Source organism: Zootoca vivipara, chromosome 2 (assembly GCF_963506605.1).
Source record: "Zootoca vivipara chromosome 2, rZooViv1.1, whole genome shotgun sequence".
NCBI classification, from domain to species: Eukaryota; Metazoa; Chordata; class Lepidosauria; order Squamata; family Lacertidae; genus Zootoca; species Zootoca vivipara.
This window is the reverse complement of record NC_083277.1, coordinates 113,292,571-113,315,944: the sequence shown is the minus strand read 5'-3', so window position 1 is coordinate 113,315,944 and position 23,374 is coordinate 113,292,571. Positions and strand designations below refer to the sequence as shown.

At 42.1% G+C, this 23,374-nt stretch overlaps 4 protein-coding genes across 4 annotated transcripts in view; all 4 read right to left on the bottom strand.

Moving 5' to 3' along the window:
• Positions 1-1,072, bottom strand: part of HOXC5 (homeobox C5) — a 75,793-nt gene extending 74,721 nt beyond the window's left edge. The window contains exon 1 of the mRNA XM_035100164.2: positions 433-1,072. Coding sequence (XP_034956055.1) covers positions 433-961 — 529 coding nt within the window. The 5' untranslated portion in view covers positions 962-1,072. The remainder of the gene's footprint in view (positions 1-432) is intronic.
• HOXC4 (homeobox C4) overlaps positions 1-23,360 on the bottom strand; it is a 57,880-nt gene extending 34,520 nt beyond the window's left edge. Inside the window, exon 1 of the mRNA XM_060272071.1 lies at positions 18,460-23,360. Within this exon, the coding sequence (XP_060128054.1) occupies positions 18,460-18,720 (261 nt within the window). The 5' untranslated portion in view covers positions 18,721-23,360. The remainder of the gene's footprint in view (positions 1-18,459) is intronic.
• Positions 1-23,374, bottom strand: part of HOXC10 (homeobox C10) — a 130,009-nt gene that overhangs the window by 74,721 nt on the left and 31,914 nt on the right. The window lies entirely within an intron of this gene.
• On the bottom strand, positions 1,220-8,721 carry HOXC6 (homeobox C6). Its single transcript, XM_035100186.2, has 2 exons — positions 5,671-8,721; positions 1,220-4,834 (listed from the first exon to the last, which is right to left on the bottom strand). The coding sequence occupies exons 1-2, from the start codon at positions 6,068-6,070 to the stop codon at positions 4,524-4,526; spliced, it is 711 nt and encodes a 236-aa protein (XP_034956077.1). The 5' UTR covers positions 6,071-8,721; the 3' UTR covers positions 1,220-4,523.

The following is a 23,374-nucleotide window of genomic DNA, read 5'->3' as shown; positions in this document are numbered from 1 at the left end:
TCTACAAGAAGGAGGGAAATAGATCAAGTCGCCCATTTCCCTAGGTTAGGAAGGAGGCAAAACTTCTGACTTTATGGAATGATGTGGTAAGGTCTGACAAAACTCCAAAGCCCCTCTCTCCTTCCTCTTAAAGAACGCGAGCCTTTCCAAGTTATTTCTCCCCCTTAAAAAAAATTCTTTCCTTCTTTCCCCCCAACCAAAAAAAAATGGAATATTGCCTTTATACCCGTTTTGTTTCTATGATCCAATTATGCCGTCATAAATTTGGGCGTATATAGCCTCTAAGCCTTTTAGTGGACAGTTTTACGAGCAATTGATGCCTTAGTCGTAAAATTTACGACCCCAGGTTTTTTCCCCCCTTATTATTTGCCCCGTATGGCCTATAAAACCAAGGCAAATCCTGTGAAACAAAATCGAGAAGCGAAAGTTTACCGTGGCTCATGTGTAGTTTGGTCATCCACGGATATATTTGTGGTGGCTGTTGCTGCTGCTGCTGCTGCTGTTGCTGCTGCTGCTGTTGTTGGTGCATTGACTGCCCGCTTTGCTGGGCTGTTAGCACCGGTTCACTCTTGATTTCCCCACTGCTCTTAGATCTATCTTCCAACGGCGTACTGTTGTTGTTGTTGCTGCTGGTGGCTGTGGTGGTGCCACAAGCTTTCTGACTGTAAATTCCTGGGTTTAGAGAGGTCTGGTCGTCTCTGCCTAAAGTGTGCCCTGAAGATCCCATGACTGTACAGGAAGGACGGTCGGGGTTAGATCTGGGGGTTGAAGACATGTCCACACCGTTCAGAGAGTTGGAAGCCCCAGATGAAGGGAATGTAATGCTCAGATCCAGCCCACTGTAGCAATACCTGGAAGGCTGAACTTCAGACACAGATCCATAATTCCCATAACTTTGCATGGAATAGGCAGGAACATTTTGATTTTGCTTATAGAACGAATTGGCTACGTAGGAACTCATGTCAGGAATTATATTTTTTTCCCTCCCCACTCTCTCTCTCTCTCTCTCTCTCCCTCTCACACCCCTTTGATTAGGCTTGATTTGTGGCCCTTTTGAAGTTCAGGGTTTTTTGTTCTCTAAAGTGCAGAATTTATAGGTGGAGATTCTTCTTTTCTTTATTCTATGTGCGCTGCCCAAATATGGGATGTTTAAATAGAGTCACGTGACTGTGTTGGCCAGTCATAAATTTGGCTTGATGACCCCAGGAGGTTATTGATGGAAGCCCGAGAAACGTATGTGATATGTTGGCATAACGAAACAAAAAAAAAAAAGGCCCCACACTCAAAACACCGAGACAATGAGACTATAGCGTCACCTGGTGCTGGGTCTGGGGTATGACGTCTCATAAAATACTACCCTTCCCTAACGCTCGAGGCTTATGGGTGTGAAACAACACGCACAAACAGCCCCTAAGCCTTCGTTGGGATGGAAGACAAGAGCTAATTTCCCGTCCACAGCGATTCATAGGAAATTTTCGGCCCTTGATGTGGGATGGTGTAAAATATGGCCTTGGGACGCGTCCTCGTGTACAAACAATTCCTTCTGTGTAGGCCGGATATTCCGTGTTGTATGCATATGTGTGTCCGCGCCCGCGCCCGCGCAGCAACCTCATATGAGCCTGTTCGCTTGATTCAGTGTAGACAGGCGCATATTCTCAAATAATGCAATCGAGATTGCATCTGCACTGAGTGCAACCAGGGAGACAAAGTCCTGGATTCGAATTCCCTTGGTTAGCGTTACTCGGTTCATCAGAGAATACATATGTAGGTGTACGTGGGATATGCTGCAGGAAGTAAAGTCAGTGTGCTCTGTACGGCTTCTCAGATCGTATACTTTATGCACACATGCATACATCTCCTGCATTGTTGACATGGATGCATATATAACTGGTCGCATGGAACTGTTTTTTATTACTAGGCGTGTGCAGCAAATTGAAATCTGCGTTGTGTTAATATTCTGTTCTTTGTATATCTCTCTGTATATGTGGAGTGCAGTATCTTTGGGAGTTGGTGTGTGTGTGTGTTCACTGGAGGTTATGAATCAACGCAGCCTCCTCATAAATCAGCCTTGTACCTTGGGCGAATGAATAAACATTCACCTTGTTTTTTGGTGTCTGTATGTCTGTATGTCTGTGGGCACGTGAGAAGCCTCTTTAAAAAGCTTGGAGAGGGGGATAGCAGGCAGGTGAAGGTATGTGCCAAGAGGCTCCCCTTCCTCACTGCAAATCCCTGCTTGCAAGCATGAGGCTGGATCTGCGGGTTTCTCTTGAGAAATATATTCCCTTCCGCCGGGGTGTTTAGCGAAACAGTTGGAAACACAGAAGATTTTCCTTCCCACTTATTAAATTTGTTTAAAGGATAGGATAAAATAAATAACATTGGAATACTTATGTGAGTTATAAATATATTATTTCATCTTTTTACCACCTCAGTTTTACGTGGTCTTCTTGGGGGGGGGGCAGCTTTAAGATAAAGCATAAACTTTTTAATTTCAGTGGCCCTTTTAAAAGTCCTTACATTACCCTTCGCTTATGTTTTATACTTATTTTAATGTTTAGCTCAATTATGGCAGAGGGACATTTGGAAATACGGGAGCAAATCTCTTAAATATTGTTACCTGCATTCCCCTCCTCTATGTTGCATATATTTGCATTTGAAATTAATATGATCTCTCTACTTACTACATGTGCTAGGCTTTTGTGGCATATCTAAAGAGAGATGTTCTTAAAGCCTTCCAAATTTTACGCACAAGCGGGGGTAAGAAATCGTCTTGTTGGGGGTTTGCTGGTATTTTCTTTTGTTTAACCGGACCCTGATAGTTTAGTGCACAATGTTCAAAGAGTAGCAAAGGTTCTCAAGGCAGTGAATGCCTCCAGAAGACAGGATTACTTTCTTGAACGTTTGTACCTGGTTGAAAAGATGCCTCTGAGCTAAAACATAAAAGCAGAGGGCAATTCCTGAGCCTAAGCCACAATGTAATGTTGATGTGCTCATTGCAAACTAGGCTATTGTCAATCGCTGCTTTCTAAGCGTCTGCAATAAAAAATAAAAATATTTCTGCCCATTACTCTGTTACCTCGAAATAAATATATCTAGAGAGGGGCGCCCTGGGAGTCTAGTTTCCACTGGTAGCTTTAATTTAAGAATGAATGAATGAATGAATAAATGCATTTGTTTTTAAGCAATTATTTGGCCTCGAGAATTAGGGAATAAAATCTGTCTGAGCTTTTAACACTCAGAGTTGGGGTTTCATGCAGTTTTCAGGGGATGAAAGCGCGAAATGAAACGCAGCAAGATGGGATATAGATACTCATTTTATATATATACACACACACACACACACACACACACACACACACACACACTTAAGGATGCCTAACTGGAAGTAAATTATATGCGCCCACCATCCTGTTTACTTCCGACTAAATATGCCGAGAGTCGTGCTGACAGGCGATCATGAATACTGGCATCTAAAAATGGAGCAGCATCCTCACGCACGGAATCCGTGGTGGCTGATGCAAAATTCTTTCACCTGAGATCTTCCCCCAATTGAATTTCAGAAACCATTCAGTAACTTTTAAAAATAATATCCAGTTTTTATTAAATACTCAACCATAGTCCTCTGGACGTGACCTTTATACATGATGTTAGAGAGTGTAACACAAGATTTATTTATTTATTTCCTCCTACTTGCTATAGAATTCCATTCACGTTTATACTGCTTGAACATTACAGTACTAAACATAAATATAAATACAGAGACCACAAATACAGCTAAAAATATTCACACAGAAACTGTCACAGTTTGTAGAATGCATAATGACCTCAGGTAGTGTTTAAATACAATTAGTTTACTCTGGAAAATGCTATATTTAGGTAGACATAGCTTGGAGGTGTGGGAGAAGGTGGGCATGGAAGGAAATATTTTCACAGGGGTAGGCAATTCAATCCCCCCCCCACTTACATCACCACCACCACCACAATAATTATCATCATTTTGGAAGCGAAGCTGCATAGAGTGCCTTTTTGACATGGTTGATCCCAAAGCAGCCCCTACAGGGGGATCTGCCTTTTTGCAAGCAAAACTATTCAGGAAGAGGGAAGAGGAGAAGGAATGGCGGGTGGTGGTGGTAGTAGTGGTGGAGGGGGTTGCATTAAATACAGTCTTTATGCAAAGGTAGATAACTGGGCTCGGATGCAAAGGCAGAGGGGGAAGTTGGAGGGGGGGCTTGATGAGCTCCTTAGGAAGAAAGTTATGAAAGTGGGTGAATCACTGCTGGAGAGATGGAGGAAATGGGGGAGGGGAGATCTCCCACCTCCACATCTCTCTCTCTCTCTCTCTCTCATACAACCAAATGTATAGATTGTGCCAGTGGTAATAGAGAATGGAAAGGAGAAATTGGGAGTGGGGGGCGAAAAAGAAAGAGACCGATAAAGAAGAGGAAGCGGGGCCGTGTGCGAATGTGTGTGTGAGTGTGTGTGTTGGGGAAGGGAGAGGGGAGCTGCCAGCACCGTCAGTGTTTTCAATCCTTTGGTTTCTCCTCTTCTGTTTCTTCCCTTTTCTCCTCCTTTGCGCCCAAGCTATCTGCAGCTGCTCCAGCGCCACCTCCCCCAGACAGGGTGGAACTCAAATTGCTTTCTTTTTTCCATTTCATCCTCCTGTTTTGAAACCAGATCTTGATCTGGCGTTCAGTTAGGCAAAGAGCGTTGGCTATCTCAATCCTCCTCCGCCGCGTCAAGTAGCGATTGAAATGGAATTCCTTCTCCAGCTCCAGGGTCTGGTAACGCGAGTAGATCTGACGCCCCCTCCTCCGATCTGCTCCATAGCCGACCCCTATGGATTCGGAAACGAAACAAACTAAAAACGATTAGTTAACAGATTTGAAAATAAAATGCGTAAATAAAAGAAAACAAACACAACGAAACCCAGTAGCCAGGCTTTCTCCAACCCCACCCTCCATACTCTGTCTTCATTGTCATCCACCGACCAACTCTCCCCCCCCCCACTGCACAATTTAATTCTGTGCCTTAGTCTTACTACCCATTAAAATCATGCAGCACACATGGAGGATGGGGGGTGTCTAATTGAAAGCATGTTCCTATCTTATTTGCAAAGATTCAGAATGTGTTGTTTTAATTATTTCTGCAAACTTGAAAAAAAATCCAATTAGATTTTACTCCAATGCTGCTTTAATTACTAGGAATAGACACTCCTTCCATATATTATGAAGTCAAGCTACTTCATAAATCCCCCAGCTGTTATTGGACCTGTTATTGGACAAGACACTTTGCATTTTTTGCCTTAATAAAAATGCCCTGTCTCACCTATCAGGGAAAATACATTTTTTTAAAAAAATACCCCCAAAAAATCCACATCACTTCTATTCTACACCTTATTTCCACCACCCCCTCCAAGGGAAAAAAATCAGAGCTGATTGCACTTTATTATAGATATTTTACACTCTCGAAGTCTTTTAATTAGAAAGAGCATAACAAGCCATATTCGCTTGCAACAACTTAACAAATAAAAGGCCTGTAGCGGCAACTGTGAGGAAGCTATATTATTGTTTTTATGGGGCCATAAAAAGTAGCTGAGCCTGTTCTGCTAGGGAGACGGTCGTAAAGATGGTTCAGTTTATTTAATTTATCTCTGCAAGCTGTAAAACTTACCACTGTGGGAGTTCATGCGCTGCATCCACGGGTATATTTGAATGCTAGTTTTCTGTTCCTGGGATGTGCTCCTGTTTTGGTCACTTGTAAAATCCTGTGCAATGGAAGTTTGTGTATTGTGTCCCATAGAATTTTGCCTGCAGCTAGAGAGCATGTCTTTTTCTTGATAAAAGGCATTAGATCCGTAATCATATGGTCCCCGACTGGAGCTAAACACAACATTATCTTGCGGTGAATAAAAAGGAGATGAATAGATCCTGTTTTGAGCAACCGCTGCTCCATAAGTTGAAAAATGCCTTACAGGGTCATAAGCAGAGGAATTGATCGCCACGTTGGGCAGGACCTCTTGACCACTGGTGAGGTGGCAAGACAACGACGGGTTTGTGAAATAGGAATTCATATCTTCCCCCCTATACCTGGCTTGTATGATTTCTTTAATATTTATTTCTGTCTCCAGTTTGTAGTCTGAACTAGATTGTTATAGGGACGGCTCCACTCCAGGACAGACAAAATGACAAAGTCAGCTGACCCGTTGTGAGCCAATAGGAAGCTAGATGTCAAGACACGGAAAAATTGCTTTTGCTTGTGTTGATTCCCCAGTTGAAACTAAGTATGCATTGAAAGTAAGTCTCGAAATTCTAAATATAAGATGGTTTGGAAGAAGAGGGGGGAAATAGTAAGTATGGTTCGGGGGAGGGAATGGGAGAGGGTTGAAGAGGGAGGGGCACAGAAAGAAAGAAAGAAAGAAAGAAAGAAAGAAAGAAAGAAAGAAAGAAAGAAAGAAAGAAAGAAAGAAAGAAAGAAAGAGACTTCTTTTTTAAATTTCACAAGCCAAATAGAGCTTTAGTTGATTTTTTTTTAAGAAAGAAAAGGCAAATGGTTATGGAGATCAGGAATCAAGATATTTATTCTATTGGAAATGCTTCCTTAATACCTAGCAACCAAATAGCTCAGAAATTATAGTCATAAATCTCAAGTGTGCATAAAATATTAAACCATAAATTTTCTTTTCCTCCACTAATTTACTGTTGGTCAATAAATGTGGAATCAAGTGCTTGTGCTCTTTATAATACAATCTTGAAAGCAGGGAGAGGAGACCAGGTGACAGCTGGGCAGATACTGTATCTTTTAGAGCATTCCTGTACTCTGGAATTTGAAGAACTTTCCAGGGTGGTGGGTTGCTGCTATATTTGTATATATAATCAAAATTCAGAGTCCAGGTTAGAATCAAAAAGAAGAAGAAGCACATTTGTATGTTTCTCTATTGAATATTTGCTTTGTCATTTTTCAGAGCTGGAGTCTGCTATGGCAATGTTTACATTTGCAATATCAACATCCCCCAAAGCATTACCTTTGCATTTGGAATGGTGTTTGCTAGAAGGAGCCCCTCGTGTTTATGTTTGCAAAAACAGAAAGAGGTAGAGAAAGGAATGAAAAAATTTACGACTCCAGATATTTGTAGCTGATTGGAAAACTTCCCTTGAAATATTTAGTTAGATTAGAGAGTGGATTACATTCTACTCCTCTGGTGGATTTGCACCGACACACTAATTGAAATGAAGACAGCTAATCTAATTTTAATTTCAATCCAGTGCCATAAATTGTTCCTTAAAAGTAAAATATACCTGCTGATCTGTAAATATAGCAAGACTCCTACATCATTCCATTGGCTTGCTATTTAAAAATTCAATTAGGACTAGGAAACATTGGGCTTATTTCCATGGGCATGTTAGGAAGCTTTTGTTTAGTGGTTTTAAAGCTAGAACCAGTCGATTTTCTGGAAAGCTTGGAATATTTCTCATTGTGTTTGGTCGTAATGAATCAATACTTCTAACATTCCTCTTTTGGGTGAAGGTTTTAGTTGAGAAAGAAGGGGAGCACATACCCCCCCCCTACACACACACACCCCTGCTCTAAGTGGAACCCGGATGCCAAAGGATTTTATGATCTTTTTCCTCTGTGCAACAAAGCAAAGTAATCAATGGTAGTAATAAAACCATAAACGAGACTGCAACTGACAAAAAGAGGACTGAAGTATTCATCTTGTATAACGTTAAGCGTTCCTTGAGTGTCAGTATGAAAAAAATATAAAAGTTTCTTTTAAAAAATCAGGGAGTATATAAAGAAAGCAAGAGAGTGTGTAGCTTGTTATTAAGCTTCTATCCTGCATCTCTCCCTACTAAATGGACATGGCTTTTCCATCCTACAGCAGTTCTCATCCAAACGTGTACACATTTAAGGCTGGTACACATGACAAATTTACTAGCATGCCGATTTTGAAAATAGTATTTGCTTTCCTGAGGCTTCCCAGCTATTTAGCACATTATACCGGATAGTCCATAGACAGAGAGGTACAACCACTAGGAGAATGGGAGAGGAAAAAAAAGGGCCCAAACATTACCCCACTACACACACACACACACACTTAGAGATATACATAACAATGCAACTAATGTGTCTGTACGTGTAGGTAGGTTGGTAGGTCAGTAGATAAACAGAGACAGGCAGACAAGCAGAGCTCAGTGAAGCTCATGGTAACTGCAAGCAATTAATATCACTAGTTTTCAAAGTCATTCTGTGTGTGTGTGTGTGTGTGTGTTTCCATGCACAATCAATCCGAACTGATAGAAGGTAGATATTTTTCTTTCTCTTTTAATGGGAGTTAGATAACACACACAAACACAGAGAGACTCCTCCCCCCTCGTGTGTTTGTGTTTAGATTGGATAGTATCTTAAAAAATACTTCAGTGTAGATTGAGACTACATTAAAAGTAATAGAACTTCAAGGTGTGGGAATGAGAAGGAGATAAAGAAGAAGACTTTCTTGGTAGGTTCAATTCACCAAAAGTATATTCATTGTTCTAGTGTTATAATAATCCTTATCTCAGACCCTTAAAATTTCTGGGATGGTTGCAAATGCAAAGGGGGCTGGGGTTTGGAGGGGTGACCTGTAGAAGTCCTAGGGAGCTGTTTTGGAGGGATCTGGTGAGTACCAAGTGATTTCGGGTGGAGAAAGTGAAGTGTTTTATTACTTTTCTAAACAGAAGAGAAGACCTAGAAGTCTGGTCGGATTATAGGGAAGAGAAAACAGCTGGCGCAAAGAAACCCAACATAGAACCTTTCTTAAGTGTTGGTTGGATGGGGAGAAAGAAGACGCTGGAAAATTTGTATATATACACGCCGGACTCAGTGTTATAGTAGTTACATTCCTAATATTTGTGTGTGTGTGTAGAAGTTATTATTAAGGTTCTTATAATGTATTTGATCAAAGGAGACGACTCTTCCCTTCCCTTCCCCCCCCCTTAAAAAAACAACACAGGGAAATGTGTAGGACTTTTTCTGGTTAAATTGGTCTGCAAACAATTATGTAAACTCATCAGCAGAAGCAAGAACAGATGTTTTATTAAAACTGCTACACAGCAGTGAAAATATGTGCAGGTCCTGGAGTAGTTCTTGTATAGCAGTTGGGGTCTCTCCCCCCCCCTCCCCGCCCCCTGGAGTTAAAGAGCTCACAGAAAGCTGCAATAACATCCATTCGCTCATAAGGCTGTTTTCTCTTTTTTTGTGTTTTTACCCCCGGATTTTACCCCCACACCGAGGTTAAAGAAGAAAAATACCCTTCGTTAGAACTCGCTCTCACTCTCTCATTCTCTCTCTCTCCGTTTTAATTAGCGAATTGATGAACTGATTTAGAGGAAAGCTTCAAAAATGCACACTCCACACATGTGTTTTCCATCCCCACTAATTGTGGAAAGGAAACAAGAGCTATCGTTGGCTCCCCTCTCTCTTGCAGCCCAAGTAAAATGTTGTCAGATTCTGATTCTGTCGTGTGATTCGGAGTGCAAATTCGGAAGCGTTTGTTTACTCATTTGTTTGTTTGTTTCGAGAAGAGAGTGGATTTTTCTTGGGCGTTAATGGCAAGGGTTTTCAGTTGAGGCTGTTAATGCAAGTGGAGCAAGGGGGGGGGGGAAGAGAGAGAGAGAGAGAGCTTCACAAATTCTCACCCAGTCTGTTGCCTAGGTGTAGAAAACTGCTTATTCATAAATGCAGTTTGTGTCTGGATAGCTTTAAATATGCAACCAAAGTTGCCCTGGGTCAAATACGTTTGTTTACTGTTCATGTGTTGGATTAGCTTGCACTCTTGTCTGGAATAGTTTATTATTCCCTGATAGATTGATAAGAACTCCCCCCCCCCTCCCTAAACACACACCGCTCAGCAAACATGCGCGGGCTTGTTTATAACGTGTAGTCATATCTATGTATAGACTTCCAGACTCTACCGCTATGTCCTCATTTGTGTACCATTTATAGGATGAAGAGGCAAATTGGTCTTGGATCTGTGTAGATGGAGCGTATGTGTTTTTCGCGCAACGCATGCATTTCAAAAGTAAGACAGCCACGCTTGGCGATTTGCTTGTACCTTTGTTTTGTTTTTAAAAGTATTTGTGTATGGAGCAGTAGCAGTACGGAAAACAGAAGAAAGAGAGATAAGCAGAACAACATAAGCAGACGACGAGGCCAATAATTTTGCGCGCAAGAAACACGTATTTTAAGGTGTTGTGCTTAAATCCACGCGGTACCTTTAAGTGGATACCTAATTTCAGCTGATCTCACCTTATATATGTTATCTCGGCCTTTTTAGACTTGACAGTTATTGCAGGCTAGAGCTTCTTGCCTTGTAATTATTTATTTAGAGCGCTTGCACTCCAGTTATCCCTGCTCCTACAGAATAACCTTCTTAATCAAATGTTCCTTCTGCCCGTAAATAACTAAATGATGATGATGATGAGAAGAAGAAGACAGAAAAGAAAAGAAAAAAGCAGTATATGTGGCGCATAAATACCAGGAGTCAAATGTGCCTGACCGATGCATTTGCATTATTTTAAGTGTTCCTTTCTATTACAGTAATCGCATCTTGATAAACTCTCGGACTGCTAGTTTCGCTCAGAGTTTTCACCCAGTTTATGTCATGATTACTTAAACTTTTTAACTAAAGTGGTTGACCCAAAAAAATAATAATGTTAAAATAATTTTTAAATCGGAGAAATTTTCCTTCCATAGAAATAATTATTATTGTAAATAATTAGCAATAATACCAATCGGGGGTTTCTCCCTTTCTGCATTTTGTCTTGCTTTTGCCCTGCATCCTTCAAAAAAACATCCGCCCCCCTACGTCTTGTCACATAAGCACCGCTTCTGCGGTTCGGCCTGCAATATTCTTGGCTGCAAGGAAGAAAAAGTACAAGTCCAGATTTGTTTGTGGTCTTATTGCTATGGCTCCATGACTAATGAAAAAGCAGTTTATAACTTTCTGCTTTCAGGAAACTCGGGTTGCTGCCCCTCCCAGCCACCCCACTCGGTATGATCTGCCGCATGTGGGGTGGGGGAGGTGAGGAATCCCAACAAACAAGCAAACAAACAAAAGCCCAAGTGTGTGTGTGTGTGTGTGTGTGTGTGTGATCTGGCAACGTGTTATACTGGAAATGTCATAACCCAAATGATATTGCTGGAAATGAATTCTAATGACTTCAAACTGGGGTGCAGATATATGCGTGTGTAGGGTTTGGGGGTGAATGGAGGGCTACGATTTAGATATTTCACACATCATGGGAGTGGTGTCGGTGGGAATTCTGGAGAGTGTCAAAACACACGTCTAAGATAGGCAAAATAACTGGGGCGGGAGGTGGAGAGAGGAATGGGCTCAATATCGATTGAAATAAATGGGGACCCGCACATTATTAAGATTCAAGTTCTTTTCTGACGTTATTAGGCATTTACGTAGACCCCGCCCTCTCCCCCAAGTCAACCTGTTGTGGACGCCTTATACACTTAGACACGCTGTGTTATGTGTGTCTCTTATTTATTTAGCTGTTGATGGGTTGCTGTATGTATGTATATATACATACTTATTTATCTGTCTATTTTTCTTTTCATTCTAGATGTCTTGGTGGAGCCCCCCTTTCCAGCACTGGAAACCTTCCGGCCTCCTATAAACAGAACTTCACGTTGGTCAATCATTTTCAAGTAACTATGTTGCTTCTGTATCTGCCCGCACCCCACGCCCCGCACCACTTATATAAGTTAAGTCTTGGCCAGTTAAAGAGTCCCCCCCCCCCGAATCAGCAAAGATCCAAGGTAACTGTTTTAGGAGGCAGCGGCGGAATCTGACAGCTTGCCCAACTTAGAAGTTATTTCGAATTCTCCTTTCCTTTATCCCTGTTTATTCCCTGTAATATTCAATGGGATTTTTGAAACTATATGAGGTGTCCCTATGCTGACAGTACAGGAGGTAAAAATATTATTGGGTGATTGGGCCAATTAAGAGTCTCTCTCCCCCCCCCCAAAGATTTTCTTCTCCGCTTGCTACTGTGTAATGTCTATTACGGTCGGTTAGCCCTGCAAACTTCACCAAAGGATGTTCAGTTTAGAGATCTTTTATGGTTGACTTGGATTACTCCGTTTTATGGCACGGAAATGTTCCCTAAAATGACCCCCCCTCCTTCCCTTTTGACATTCAAGAGAGTTGCGGTCGTGACGTCACGTCGAGTTGTCATGGAGAATAGCTACCGGCTTAAAAATTATAAAGCGTGATATTATAGAGCAACATAAAATATGGATATAAGCAACTACTTACGCCCGCGAAGAGATTAAACAAAGAAGAATACGATTTTAATACATTCAGGAAGAATAATTCAGTGATGAGGAATGGTTGTCATTATCTATGAGTTCTTATTTTATTGTTTGCACATGGGGGCGGGGAAGAAGGAAAAATTAATCTTAGGACGCCAGGAAGAAGAACAAGAAGGGGGAGAAGAAAATAAAATAAATAATAAGTCAGGACACAGTATTAGTTGCCTTAATAGTGGGTGTGTTTAAAAAGCTGATCGCTTACTATTAAGCTACTGTACATATTTGGAGAGGCAATATTTGTTGCACGTTGGGAAATGCAATCCATTTGCGTAACTTTTAATGGGGAGACAGTTTAGTATTTTTGGATCTGCTTAAATACACTCATTCTCTCTCTTCTCCACCCCCCCCCCAAGGAGTGGGGGCGGGAGTGGCGTCCTCCAGCTGACGGGCCTTATCTATTTTTATGAATGCATGAACACTGGAGGTGATTTAAAACGCAGCCTTCTCAAATGAAGGGGGGGAAGAGGGGGTGAGATTGCCGCTTCAAACAGCAACCTAACAAGCCACTGAGGAACTTCCACCGAGTGTCCAATTCAACCCCTCAAACAGCCTACTTCCAAATAGCTTTGAAGAGACCAAACTTTTAAAAAGTTCTAAACTGTCCAACCAGCGCCTTAATAGGGGCAAAGGGGGCTTGTTTACGAGGCAGCAATAGGAACGGAGGGGAGGAGACTGCCGTTGCTTGGAAGTAGTAAAAGACCCTGCGATTCCGGCCTTTATGGCACAACAGTCGTCCTCTTTCCCCCCTCTCTTTCTCCCAAGCATTTTGACTCTCCAGTCGTGAAATAGCGTTATTATTTTTGTGTGTGCGCGCGTGTGCCCCCTTATCTTTCTTGCACCCATCCTACAAAAGTGCGAGGGGGAGGGGAGAGAGAGAGAGACCAAATTGCAAGATTGTTGGCTTGCCAAGTTTCAGTCACTTGGTGGCAGTATACAAAACAAGTAAACAAAAAGAAAGCAGCAATTAAAAGGAAGGGACGGCGGGGGAAGAGAAAAATAGCACCCCTATTAAAGAGGGTTGTGTAGAGAGAAAGGTGAGCGTGCGCACACGCTCAGGCATCGTCCGTGATTGCTTAATTCAAGGAGAACAGGGAATGTAAAAACTGAACCCCGCTCTGCCCGAACAACATGATAGTAAAGTCGAAACAAAATTTAAAAATTCCTTCCAGTAGCACCTTAGAGACCAACTAAGTTTGTCATTGGTATGAGGTTTCGTGTGCATACCGGCGGAGCACCGCCGTGGTCTTTTGCTAGAGGAAAACTCCGATCCTCTCCACGTTTCACGAAATCCACTGCAGTTAAAACCTGTTCACTGTACCACGTTTTAGGAAGGTCTGAATCGCCTTATAGGCCTTTCTGTTTCGATTTAAATGCGGACGGTCTAAACTTATTACCTGCTGTTAATTTATTGGGAAAACAGGAGGCGGCCTTGCGCCAAAGTTGGTGTCGCGCTAAACGCAGTTCAGCTTGTGTCTGTCTGGGGGCAAAGGCGCAGATCTCATCGAAATCAAGGGCAGAAATCCAGTGGGTTTTCACGGAGCTGGATTGTACCCCCTAAGTTTTATTGCTTTGTGGGTTCCCTTTCTCATGACACGTTTATTTTATACAGTCAGACTCAGGACGGCGGCGTGTACTGCACAACCTCACCCACAACAGCTGTAAATTATCCTGTGTTCATTAGATGAACCTCAAGAAACGCCAATGGATCCAGTTGATCTGATCAGCAATTCCAGTAACCAAAACTGTCACGTGCTTTCTCGTTTTTTTAATCATCTATAGCCACAACTTCCCTCCACGATACACGAACAGTTATGCAGTTCAACAGCATATAAAATATAAACACAGAAACGAACGCTCCCCCAGATTCCCTGGCATCCGATTGAAGGTAACCCATCCTCAGGGCTGCACATTTCAATTCAACCAAATAATTGGAAGTAATGCTGAAATTATGATATTTCGTTGCACTCTGCAAGAGACCGGTGTCTGCAATGTTGAAATGTACATGCACGCACACAAAACGCCCCATATCTCATATGTACGTGAGGCATATAATAACATATAATATCACATATTAAATATTAGACCACATCGTGTTTTGAATCACAGATACCATTCTTTCGTCCATCAATCTCTCTCCCCCACACACTCTTGAAAATGTAACTTTCTCTCCCTTTTGCTTCTGGGACTTAATACTTTAAAACAACAACAACAACAACAACTTTGGCCTTAAGACTGAGTATTTTTTTCCTTTTTTAAAAAAACCTGTGTAAAGTTTTTGTTTATTTCAGCCAGTCCCATTTTTACGAATAAAAAATGCATCACACAAATGTATGGACACGATCCGGGGAAAGTGAGGAACGTCCAACACCTACTGATTTCAAAGCAAGCGTTAATTAAGCACGTGCGTAAATAATCTCTCATTGTAACTCATGGCGCTTAAATATGTTTGCCACTTAAGGGAAGGTCCGGGAAATATCCGCATCACTATAGGCCCAAGAGAGCCTCTCAATTCCGCAGGCCAATACAGTGCAAAGCGTGCTTGTAAAATGTAGGAAGCTAAGCCCCAGACGCAATTAAAATAAAAATTAAATACCAGAAGCACATACAACAAAATTATTGAAAAGTGAAGTTCTCTCCCAACTCGCCCTAACCTGTTCATAAACAAGGTCAGGACTTCGCCCCTGCTGCTTTGCAGCCATACCTTATTTATTCTAAGCAACGTGGTCGCCTACTTCTGCTATTTTATTTTATTTTTGTTTAAAAACTTTGAACACTGATTTAAGCAATCGTAATTGCACGTATTCCCCCCCCCCCCGGCTCCCAGCTGCTCATGCGCACGCCGCCAGCCTCCCTGCTCTCTCTTCTAAATGAATTGTAAATTGGTATATATTACACGATTTCAGGGTGCATTATTACGACAATTACTGAGGTTGTCATTTTAAAAATAGTTTGACTAATTATGTTTTTTCATTCCCCACTCTCACCCCACCCACAGCCGCTGTTCCCCTCCCCCCCCGTTTCTCTCTTTCTATGTTGAAAAATAGGTACATAGATAGTGGTGGTTGCTTTTATTGTTGTTGATACGGTTTTGCTGCTGTAAAGAAATGTATTATTGATATTGCAGTTGTTGTAAAATTGTAATGTTCTTCCAATTGTTTTTATTATGGCACTCGTTCCCCTTAATAAATATATATGTGTGTGATTTATATTACCGTGTCACATTTGTGGTTTTCAATTTTCACATTTACTGCCCTGTTTATGACACGCACCAAGGATTAAAAGCTACGTGCGGGGGCCAACGTTAACTATCACAGTATCGGATTTTGCTCGTGGATGTAGTCTGTTCCCCCCCCCGCCCCCGCCCCCTTTCCTGGACCTGTGTGTCAATAATGCCTGGGAATGTTCACTATGATCCCTCGTTTATGGTGATGTTATAGATAAAAGGAGCCATTCATTTCTTTTCGTTTGGTCTGTAAAGTACAAGGAATATAAATCAGTTTTTCTTATATTCCCTCCTTTTAGATCAGCTCCAGCGTTCTGAGTTTATGAACAACGGCAATATGTCAGTTTCAAGACTAAATCAATACATTAAAATGTGTATTGTATGGGCAATCCTGGGAGAGAGGAGGGGGTGATTGTTGCTAAAGGAAAAGGCACAGCAAATAACACTGGACAACAGGCAAATATCGAAAGGGATCCATATCTCTTCAACCACCATAAAAACACGTCCTGACTGCAGAAACAACGAGAGGATGAAAGGAAGGGGGGAAACGACAACGACAGTCCAGCAAGCATGTGGTTCAAATAACCATTGCCTGGTCTTTTTCTTTTCTTTTTAAAGGTCCCTATTGCGACCTCCTTTGCAGTAACTAATGGAACCCACCGCATTTATACCGTAAATATTCACCCAAGCAAATCGGAGGGAGGGCGTACCTTTGTTCATTACTGCCACTCCTAAACCCATTTACCTGCAAGTAAGCCACCTGGCTTTCTTCCACACGCCCAATAGGAAGCTCATTTAGAAAGCGAGCAACGCATTCCAATGGACTACGGTGGAGTTTACTGGCCTCTCGAGATGCGATTGCAGACTAAACCTGACTGACTCCCGAGTAAACGCGCAGCCCGCACAGTCCAGCAACCGTATCCCAAACTGTATCCCCGCACCCCCGTCACCCCCCAGAAATCCGACTCCCCAAAGCAAAATGGGAGAGATCTATGTCCATCTATGCACAGACATGACATACGCACGTCCCACTTACCAGTTTTGGGCTTCTTTTGTTTACAGAACCCCCAGGAAGGCTCTTGGATGGGCTGCCCTCGCTCTTGCTTTCCTTAAGAATAAAATGGCTGGCGCGATCGGATGTATTTGATCAGATTTAACACCACCCCACAGATGTTATTTGTTGTTGTTTTTTTTGTCTGCCACTTTTATAAACAATAGTCATTCATTGCAGCACACATATTGCAGCAAGCAATCCAATTAGAACGCGTTTCATTAGAAGTCCCCTCAAAAAGCCCCGTGCAGTGTTGTGTGCTCAGTGGCAAAACGCTATCGCGGGCGAGGCCTTTTATAAACCTGGATGCAGAATGTGTTAAATATTTCATTGAGGAATCCAGCTGAAGGGCCTTACAAGCGGGAGACAAACAGGGTGCCCTTCCCAAGAATTTGAATTTCTATATGTTTATTAGCATGGGCAAAGGGGGAATGGATTTAGAATAAATTCAGTAAGGGACCTGGGTCTTTGTTCCCTTCCCCCACCCTTTTGTCGAAAGCCTCGTCCTCTGTTTTGTTATTATTTGCTTCCGATTATTATTATTATTTACTAATTGGAATGCAGTTTGCACCCACATTAACTGAGGAATATCTCAGGAGGATATACACCCATAATCATATAATGCATCGTGTTGGGCCGGTGTAGTGTGTGTGTGTGTGTGTGTGGACTCTACAAAGGGAAATATGTAATAATAATAATAATAATAATAATAATAATAATAATAATTAATAATAAAACCATGTTCTCTGCTAACATGTTGGAAGGAAACCCTCTTCATCAACGTTATAACACAACAAACAAGCACTGGAATACACGCTCCACATCGTAAAATGTTGACATGGCACATCCAAACAAAGCAGTTTATTTCTTAAACTCTTTAAACAGTCATCAAATTATATCGAGAGAGAAATAAAGTCAGGATTCATGCTTTGCTACATTGGACTGCACCTTTCCCGGAGGGGCGGGGGAGGCATGAGACTGACACAGAGAAACACACTCTGAAATGGTCAACTCCTAAATATAGTCTTAAAAAAATATAAGCTTTCCGAAGAGCCAATCGGAACCATGTGTTGGAGGAAGAGAGTGGAAAAGCAAGGCACCTCCTGCTTCACAACAAACACAGCTAGCTCATAATTGCTCATTAAAAATGGCACTCCTGCTTGCTTGGCTACTTTCTTGCTGTACACCAGGGGGAATCTTCCTCCCCTGTTTCCTGGATGAGAGCGCACACTGCGCATGTGCTTGAAGTACTCACTCAGCTCAATTGCTCTTAAGAAAAGTTGTCACTGTTGTTTATCTTTTTTAAAAACAAAAACAAAAACAAAAAATAACCGCGCACGCTAAAAACTTTTTTTAGATAGTTATGATAATAATTAAATGGATTCAATGGCATTTGGGCCCAATCTGATGCTCCATCCGGATGCTCTCATTGACTTTAACTACTGGACTCTACGACCACAGGCGCTTTCTCGCCGCTGCGTTCCTACCCCCCCCCCCCCGCGAGGGCGCTTCCATCCCAGCCCTCACGCCATCCTCCCCACCCCAGTAAACACTGCACCATTGTATAGGGGAGGCAGACTGCAGCCGGCATCCTCTGTCTCCAGCAAACCAGACCGCAGTGACATCACCACTAGCAAACCGTTCACCCCCCCTCCCTCCTCCCCCGAATTAACCACATTTGCGCCGATCCTTCCTGATCATATTCTGTCATAACCAGGCTACACCCCTCTTTCCGTCTGCTTCGCGAAAACGATGCATCATTATCTTTAACACCCATCGCCATGGATCATTAGTTACACATTTTAGCCAATAAGGGAACACTTACCAGATTCTCTTTCCCCTTCCTCTCTCTCTCTCTCTCTGTGTCTTTCCTTCTCTCTCTCTCCCCTTCCTCTCTCTCTCTTCTGCCTCTTTTCTGTTCCGCTGACGCGGTGTTCAGCTCCACAGAAATATTAAAAAGGAGAAACAAAACAAAACAAAAAAGAGTGGGGGTGGGGAGGGATAGAAAGAAAATGAACCAAAAAAATAAAATAGTCGTCTTTTTTTTTAATAACTTGGGGGTCAGGAGAGAAGACGGGGCTAGCATCGCTTCCCCCTCCCTCCCCCTTAAAAATAAAATAAAGGTATTTACAACTCCTTGTCCCCCTCGTCATTGCATCCTCCCAAGGAAATGTGTTGCGTTTTGCCCCTAGGGGTGGAGAATGGGAGGAGGCAACCAGCGCAGCAGTAAACTCATTATTCCTAAAATGCCCAGAGCAACTAACAATTCCAACCCCAAAGGAAAGAAAGGGAGAAAGAAAAGGGGGGGGGAAAGGGAGGAGAAAGAACAGAGACAATTCGAGATTCCTTCCCCCACCCCCTCCACTACCACCACCAGAAAAAAAATACTAATAATAATTAAAAGGAAAAAATACAGATACCATCGTACCCCCGTTTCACTGGCACTGCTTGGACTGTTAAAGGAAGGACTACTGCGAAAGAGTCATAAGAGAAACCACAATAAAAAGTTCACGTTCATGGATGGAGTCCACATGACTTCCTGTGGCCAATCCAACTTGTGATTCAGTCGTAAACTTTTATTGCTCAGCTGTAAATTTTCTGCAAACAACCAAGAATGCGTTGCATTTTTGTGACGAGTGCAAATGCTCTTCTCTGTCGCCATGTTTATAGAATTACTCTTTCCATATATTTACATGTGTGTATATATATGTCTGCGTGTGGAGATATATATATATATATATACACACACACACATTAAAATATATTCAAACCCGAATTCATTTGGAGAGATCTGACGAAGGAGGAGTAACAGCTTTGTTTTAAGCCTATTTATTCATTTCTTTTTTAAAAAACAAAACAAAACAAAACCACACACACACACACACACACACACGAACCAGCTAATATGCAGAAGGGGCGGAGACAGGGGAAGACTACAACGCTGGCGTTCATCAGGCAATGCTACTCTTTCTATTATTGCTGCTAATTTGCTTCTTGTTTCGCTTCTGGCTCTTATTTGCTTATTCAAGGGGCAACCCATACGGCCACGCTACCACTGATTTTCCAATTCCCGGATTGCACCTTTAATCAAGCCAGTTCACTGGTGGGAAATGCAACCTGAATATACTTTTTTTTAAGGCGATAAATGTGTCGCACGCACTCACAGTCTCCCTCACACACACGTAGGTGTGTGTATCGAAGAGATGTTTATTTACAACCCCGGTCCCTTCCCTAGACCTGTGTTTAACTCCTAACGGACCCTGTTCCCGAAAGCAAAAGGTGACTCCTTTTTGATACTTGCAATTTCCATAACACCCACCTTTTCACTGTTCTAGAACCCAGATATCTTCTGAATCAGTCTCCCCGGCCCCAACCCCAATCCACATTCAGTGGGACCTCAAGGGTTTGGGGCTAAGACTTCGTCTTAACTGGAAGATAGATCGGGTTTTTCTCCCTTAACTATAAATAAATCAACAAACAGCCTTCCTCCCCCCGTTTGGGGTTTTAATGGGACAACTGGTCTTCTTGGTGCACTTCAAATCTATAAAGAGGCTCCCGAAACTGTGACCTTTTCAAAATTAGCGGACTCTAACTAAAATAAGGGTATACATTAAACGCATCTGTCCACCCAAGGACCGACAGAATTTCTTAATATTTGATCACAGGGTTCCACGCCCTTTTTCAGTTTCACTCTCCCAGGCGCGCATTAATATTAGTATTACAAGACTGAGATTATGGGGCCATATAGTTAGAGAAAAATAATAATTATGGGGCGAAATCTGATAAACCGCAAAGAGTAATTTTTCCTTCTTAATACGTAGGCTATAGAATAAGCGATAATATACATAGATACATGATAGAGAAGATTGGATGGATAGCTAGCTAGCTAGCTAGATAGATAGATATAGATGATAGATAGATAGATCTGAAAGATATTAGCATTGCTGTCTGAACATGCTGCCCCATAGAAATAAGTCATAACCTTGGGGCGAAATGGAAATTGGGGTGGAGAGATATTTCGAAAGCTACCTCCTATCCTAATATCTGTCAGGGTTTACCTGCATTCCAATGGATTTTAATGGGATCGGATTGCACCCACATATACATTTTTATTCCGCATGGCAGCTAACTTTTCGCTTCTCTCTTTTTTGTATTTCGAAAATTTCCAGGCGTGGGGAAGGGTTGTGTGGGACGCGTTTCCAGTCTATGTGCGAGTGCGTGTCTGTCTGGGGCGGCGGCGGGGGCCCCCAAACCCCACATTATAGGATGTAATCCAACCGGACGGAAGGGAAATTACTTTTTTTCACTTTACAAACCGCCAATAAATTTTATAACAGGTAGTTAAAAGTTACGACGAGGAAGGAACCGTCACAACAGTGGCTCTGGAGACAATGGGCTCCCCGTTTTCTCGGGAGAAAAGGGTCCATAAAGAGAACAGGAAATTTCATCTTGCAGCAAAAGCATAACCTGTGCTGCACGTTTTCGGGTGTTGCAGAGAAAGAGATTGGATACATTTCCTTCCCTCCTTCCCTTTTGTATCTTATTCCGCATTCCGACTCTCTCAATACTGGAGGCACGTTTAATTGCTTTAGGTGCTCTGCGGATTTTACCTCGCCTCGGGTTGCCAGAGGTGGAGGGGAAGCTCTCCGAACTTTTCCTAGGAGGGAGGGGACCCTAAATTAGTAACTTGAAATTGAGAGGGAATGATAAAAGGAAGAAGAAGGGGGGGGAGACACACACACACAGAGAGAAAGAGAGAGAGAGAGAGAGAGCGCAAAATCACTTCCCCGACATTACCTTGGGAACTTTTTTCTTTCATTCATTCAGGTTATTCTCAACCTCTGCCTGAAAACTTAGGCCTCCAAACTTTTGGGGACGTGTGTGAAATATCATTTGTGTACATTTCCAAGTCTCGAATGGAAAAGTATTCTAAACCCCACCCACCTCCAACACATATACCCCCGCCCGCTTAATGGATGCATTATCATGTAACGGCTGCTGTGATTAGAATAATAAATTAAGAGAAAATGAGCAATATGCTCCAGTGCAGCTTTTTCGTGGATTTCTATTTTTCACAAATCACAAATGGAGATTTGAAGGAATTTTGATTGGCTAATAAAAAAAAATGCAGAATAGGATGATATTTCTTACTCCAGGCGGGTGGGTGAAACTCATTTCGGTAATATTGAAGTAATGATCATTTCCGAATCAGCCACTTTGTGAAGAGCGTTATCTTCTTTCAAATTACTTCGCCTCGTAAAAATGGCCTTTTCCCTGTCTCTTTTTTGTCTCCCTTTGGAAATTATGAAGTGATTACTATATATATATAGTAAATGCATGTCATCTAAAGATGTGACTTTGTTGTGTATTGACTATAAGCCATAATCATTTCCACCACCACCCCACCCCAAATGTAACAGCTTTGCCTAGCAATTCCAATAATTTAACTTCTAACCCTATGATAGATAACTATCGTTTGGGAGATTCCTTCAAATCAAACCACTTAAGAACATGGACTTAAATATGATGGATAGAGTGCAGATACAGCTCTTTTTTTCTTTTCTTTTTCTTTTTCTTTTTTGTTCTCTCTCACTCTCCCCCCCCAGCGCCCTTTTAATTCCCTTATTTTGAAATTAAGTTTTCTCGCCTCTTCTTGAATCTACTTCAAATCTCTGTAAGAATAGTTTATCCGGCCACTTCCCGTTTGGGGACAAGAGATGGGTTGGAGCGGTTGTGCAGAGAATGATTCTCGAAAGGGAACACTGTGGACTTAGTTCACAAGATGATAAGATGCTCCCAAGCTTTGCTTTAAAATGGGTGGATCCACCACACTTTAAACTTCTGTAATCTGCTGTAGGAAAAGTCGCCATTATATTAGATATTACCAGGAGACAACCCAACTCAGAAGATGATTGATGATAGATAGATAGATAGATAGATAGATAGATAGATAGATAGATAGATAGATGTCTAAATCTCGCCTTAATGCAGGTCTGGCCTTCCCTTAGTTATGATGAGTAACACAATGGACTTACCTTTCTATTCCGCAGCCTCATAAAGTCTACACAATGGCAAAGCTTTATTGTCGGTCCCTTGCAATGAGCAGGCGGAATTGATGAAGTCTGGAGAGTGTCCACTCAAGAATAGCCATTTAATAATAATAGGCGTGTACACATCTATGCCTGGGCAAGAGCAGCGACTTGGTATTGTGGATTTGAATTCTATCAGCTGGTGCAAAAGTCTGCCTTTACTATGCATGTGTGTAGTACTGTACACAGTCAATCAAATGGTCCTCTCCCCCCCCCCTCCGAAACACACTCCCAACTAGAATTTTGAAAAGAATCATAGGCACCCTACATTTATCACCGCAGAAGCCTGCATTATGCTCTAAAGGACGGTGCTTTTATGTTTGGAGAATATTGTTCCCCTGGACGCAACCTGCAGTCGACTTCTAACATTATGTCAGGTTCAACAGTTCCTTGTAGCATCCAAACAAGCACCTTCGGATAATGCACTGAATATTCCTGCATAGCCACTATCTTCTCCAAAACCCTAAACACAAATATGCAACACTCCAATGAAATAATCAAAAACGCTGAAGTAGGGACAAATGGATGCGACGTAAATAGACATCACACTGTCTTCCCCCATGGTACAATTGTTTTCTGCAATGGCCAGCACTTCTCTCTCTCTCTCTCTCTCTCTCTCTCTCTCTCTCTCTCTCTCTCTCTCTCTCTCTC